Source organism: Diadema setosum, chromosome 17 (genome assembly GCF_964275005.1).
Source record: "Diadema setosum chromosome 17, eeDiaSeto1, whole genome shotgun sequence".
NCBI classification, from domain to species: Eukaryota; Metazoa; Echinodermata; class Echinoidea; order Diadematoida; family Diadematidae; genus Diadema; species Diadema setosum.
The window spans coordinates 24,836,223-24,841,182 of NC_092701.1; the positions used below are offsets into that span (position 1 = coordinate 24,836,223).

Consider the following 4,960-nt stretch of genomic DNA (forward strand, 5'->3'; position numbering starts at 1 on the left):
TATCTATCTATCTATCTATCTATCTATCTATGTATCTATCTATCTATCTATATCTATCTATCTATCTATCTATCTATCTATCTATCTATCTATCTATCTATATCTATCTATCTACCTATCTATCTATCTATCTATCTATCTATCTATATCTATCTATCTATCTATCTATCTATCTATCTATCTATCTATCTATCTATCTATATCTATCTATCTATCTATCTACATATCTATCTATCTATCTATCTATCTATCTATCTATCTATCTATCTATCTATCTATCTATATCTATCTATCTATCTACCTATCTATCTATCTATCTATCTATCTATCTATCTATCTATCTATCTATCTATCTTGTATCCTTATCAAATTATCTATATACACATTTCATCCATCATGTTGTATGTCGTCTATTAAAATCGTATACAAATCTCTCTCTCTCCCGATTTTCTGTTCCTCGTGCAGTTATGAAATGATTCATGATATGCGAGACCTCTGACAGCATAACTTCAGAGCTCGTTTTATAGACCTAATAGGAGAAAAGGGAAGTTATACGGGAAATTTGGGTCTCTTGTGCAATTGACATGATTGACATCATTTTGCTCAGGGATCCGACATGGGATCCGTCCGCAACTTCCTGGATCTGTTCAAACTATCATGGAGCGATATTGATAATTTCACTTTATGCTTCCTATAAGTTGAAAGTGAAACTATTTGAAAACCGCACCGGGTTTGTGAAATTTCCATCCCAGGAAAAACAATTCCTTTCTACTTTTATGCAGTCTCGTCGGTATGATCCTGCGGTAGTCTGCTTGCAGGCACTTGACTAATCACCTATATCGTTCTGTTCATTCGTGTATACAGCAGCACAGGACGAGCAGGGCAACGTCAAAGCACCGACGGGGTCTCATTTATTTTGCCGGTTGCCATAATTCAGGGGAAACTCGTAGAGCCACACAAATTTGCGGGGTACCAGCGCATTTCCAATGATTACCTGAGCTTCAAAACTGCGGTCCAGTACAGGTACCCTATGCACATTACTAGGTGTTTTTTTTTTCTTTCATTGAAAAGAAAAAGCCCAGCAAAAACAGGCGTGACTATTTTATTCTCGCTGTGGCTCAGCAGTATACTCAGTTCGCGTCCAAAATTGAAGGTATATAGAGCCACATTTTGAATCCTGTTGCATTTCACAGTCACACACAAGAGAACGCGATAGAAAGTCAAGATGCCTGTTGTTGAGATTGTCACGAATGTTCCCGCCGAAAGTGCCCCAGCTGGACTCGTCGGACGGGCAGCTAAGGTCGTCTCAGAAATGATGGACAAACCCCTTCCGGTAAGTTCTTAGTTTGTTTTTTTTTTAACCATTTTCTAGTAATTTGTTTATCGACTTATCAATCCAAAACAACGTCGATTGGGCAGTTTCCTTCCTTTGATGTATGTGATGTACATGAATGGGCATAACAGTTGCGCATTTTCTTTGAAATCCCTTAAACCTACCATTTTACTCAACTCAACTTAGTCGTCTTAAGGTGTTTTTTTTTTGTCGATTGCCTTAAGTAAAAAAAAAAAGAAAAAGAAAAGAAAATTGCTAACTCTATACATGGCATTGAATGGTTCCTTAGCCCTCTGAGAATTGTTTAAATTTTTGTTTGTACGATACGCGCAATATCATGACGTGTTGATAGAGTTCTAAAGAGTGTTGAACATGTTGGTTATAGTATCAGTGTATAAAATAGACATATCACGTATTATAGGTAAAGAATAAAAGAAATACATGACTATATGATCATACAATCGTGATATTTTTATCATTATCTCAGTATTTGAGATAATAAAGCAAGCGTGAGCAAGAGAATCTCGATATTATAGATTTTACATGAAAACGAGATATTTATAGGGTACAATCAATTGCCGAGTATGTACAGAAAGAGGAAAATACCGCTTGACGCAAAGTGAAATAAATGGGACTGAAAAAAAAAACTGTTTCAAAGAACAATTAATATGACGCATTGCAACTAATTGCCAAATTGCCCTACATCGACGTAAAAGGCAATTTGTCAATCAGTTGCAATGAAAACATCGCGACAGAAGAATGTCATGAATTTGAATAATTATGACTCAGTCATAATTCCTAAGATTTACACTTGAGTGGTAATCCTGTGAAAAGTGTGGAAAGTGGGTGCAATGGACTATCAAGGGGAACAACTGGGGGGAGGGGGCGGGGAATGTTAGTGAGTGTGTGCTTTTTATGCATTATCCACTGCAATGCATCATCTCCATCTTGTAATCTCAATGTTTGGTTTTTCGTGATGGATATCTACAGTAATATTCTAATAATATTCTCATAATATGATTTAGGCTAATTCTTTCCTTTTACGACCGATTCCAGGCCGTCACGGTCTGTCTACGTCACGAGACCATGTTCCGAATAGGGAGCGACGATCCGTGCGCCATGATCTTCATCGCCAGCGTCGAGGCCTTCAACGACCACGACAACAACCGAAGGTACAGCAAGGAGCTCATCGATTTCGCCGCCACAGAACTCAACGTCCCCGCCGCGAGGTGAGATCCCGTCTATAGCCATTTTTATATGACGATATATTTGCTGATCTGTCAGCTTGTTACGGATGTGCAACCCAATTTGTTATTACCAAAATTTTACAGGCTTTACACCTCTTTATCCCAACGTCAATGTCATGGGAAAGGATCGATTTTGATACTTGAAATAGTCATATTAGAATATCAAGAGTACAGCGTTCAAGATGTATAGTCAACGTCAATGACGACAAACACAAGCAAACAAACAAAACACAGTAACACAATACTTTCCCTAACATACAAAAAAACAAAACAACAACCAACAACTGCGCATGGCGAAATGCATTCAGTCAACACCACAAACATCCGTCGTCAGAACAAGTACAATGAATAAAACCTTTTTGCTGAATGTAATGAAATAAGTTGACCGACTTGTCGGTGACTTCCATTGTCAGCAGTAATCAACTTTTGACCGTCAAGTATAGTTCAAGAAGTGTGCCATTGTTCGTGTTGGTTCCCTAAAGCTATTGTGCCCTCGGATATTACCAGGTCGTGTTTTAAAGGTCAATATGATCTACTATCAAATACAATATTGCATTCATGAATCTGATGCAAAAATTATGCCCTGAATTTGACCTTCTATCAGCCGCAGACTCTATTATATGACATCAATAGGTATCTCTTCCACAATGCGGCTGGAATTCCGCGTGATGTATACAGAACGCCTGTGAAAACGCAGACAGGTGAAGGGTAGACTTCAACACTTTCATTTTCATTTATAGGAAGCAGTTTCAGCTCTTTTCCTCAGACCAATCGCTACTTCCATACACGGGTCTACACTGGCAATAATGATAACACCATTATCATCTCTTTTAACACCTATATCGCCTCTGGATGATAATTATGTAGATTAGCCTGAGAAATGTTAAACAAAACGACGAGGGGAATCAAGGAATAGATTATTGTCACATCATTATACAAGAAACAGAAAATTATCGACATCCCGGGTCGACAATCCAAGATGAAAATACGAACTCGACAATCCCAGATGAAAAAACAGTCTTTTTGTAAACTGTCTGATGTTATCAAGATCCCTTAAAAGCCGGTGATCAATCTATAGCTGTCAGTAAAAATTACGCCAAGATAGATCATGATTAATTGCCACGTTCGATGTTACAACAATACCTTGTGTCGAAGCTATATATATCACACTTTTCGACTACGTTCACTGTAATAGCTTTTTGATCCGTCCTGGCATACACTGACAACTGAGGGACGTGAGGTTTACACAACTATTATACTCGAGTCAATGATAATATCGGCCGACCGTGAATGAGAAAACACAATTTCCACAAAGCCTTCTCATTTATTATTAAAGTATAGTGGTTATCGCTACTACATTCATACAGTGTATACGCAAATTAAACGGAGTTTCGTAATCGTATCTAAACCTACAAATGCTTTTTTATGCTGGTGGGAGTAATTTTGATTTTTTTTTGGCATGATTTGTACCGTATGTAAATCTTTTTGAAACTTTCTTCTGATCCAGTCTGTATCCATTAGTTACATGGCGAGATAATATAGGACAAGATATAAGGCAAGCTTTCCGGCTTTTTTGGGAACATTTTCTGTTCTTATCAGGATGTGCATAGAATTTGAATTCATTAAGCAAACAACATTCGTCGAGGCAAATAACTAAGTAGAAAAAAAAAACTAAGTAGAATGATTTACAACCTTGGTATCTACTCGAAAGGAGTATAATTATCGGTCGCGAAGCCCCATTACTTCGTTCTGCCAAAGACACTACAGGATATATCGGGGAAAAACAAGCAAGACTAAAAGGTCACCTTTTATATCCGTGGTAAAAAAAAGAGCCTATTTCATTATGAAATGACTTGACTTGATTTCACTTTTTTTTTTATTCTCTGTATTGCATCACTTTACAATTTCTTATTTTCAGCAATTTCATCAAACATCATACATAATATACGGCACTATGCCACTGAGGCTGGGCGTGCTTTTGTTTGAATTTATAGTGGCACTATTTATCTCTCTCTTTTTTTTTTCCGGCATATATTTTTATGCAGCCGAAACAACCTGCAAATTGTTTGAGTGGAAAAACCTCTGAGTTTGAACAAAACCACTCCCTTATTTCCCTTTACAAAAGAAAATCATTCCGTTAGACGGTGTATAACATAATAAAACTTATACACCATAGGCACGAGGCCGTCTCAGAAGACTGGTAGTTAAAACGGTTGTCTAGAAATAGCGAATGGTTAGGAAATATACCGCGTGCATTCTGTTCGTATTCATGAATGCCCTGCATACCATGCGATTTGCTCTAGGCGAGATATGGGCTCTGATTGGGAAATGTGAGGGTATGTCTGCTTTGTGGTGTATGGCAAACAATTCCATGTTTTAA

At 37.6% G+C, this 4,960-nt stretch overlaps 1 protein-coding gene across 1 annotated transcript in view; it reads left to right on the top strand.

The window, feature by feature from the left end:
- The first annotated feature begins 834 nt into the window (after positions 1-834).
- The window catches only part of LOC140241011 (D-dopachrome decarboxylase-like), a 4,846-nt gene continuing 720 nt past the window's right edge, over positions 835-4,960 (top strand). Inside the window, exons 1-2 of the mRNA XM_072320785.1 lie at positions 835-1,333; positions 2,390-2,562. Coding sequence (XP_072176886.1) covers positions 1,226-1,333; positions 2,390-2,562 — 281 coding nt within the window. The 5' untranslated portion in view covers positions 835-1,225. The remainder of the gene's footprint in view (positions 1,334-2,389; positions 2,563-4,960) is intronic.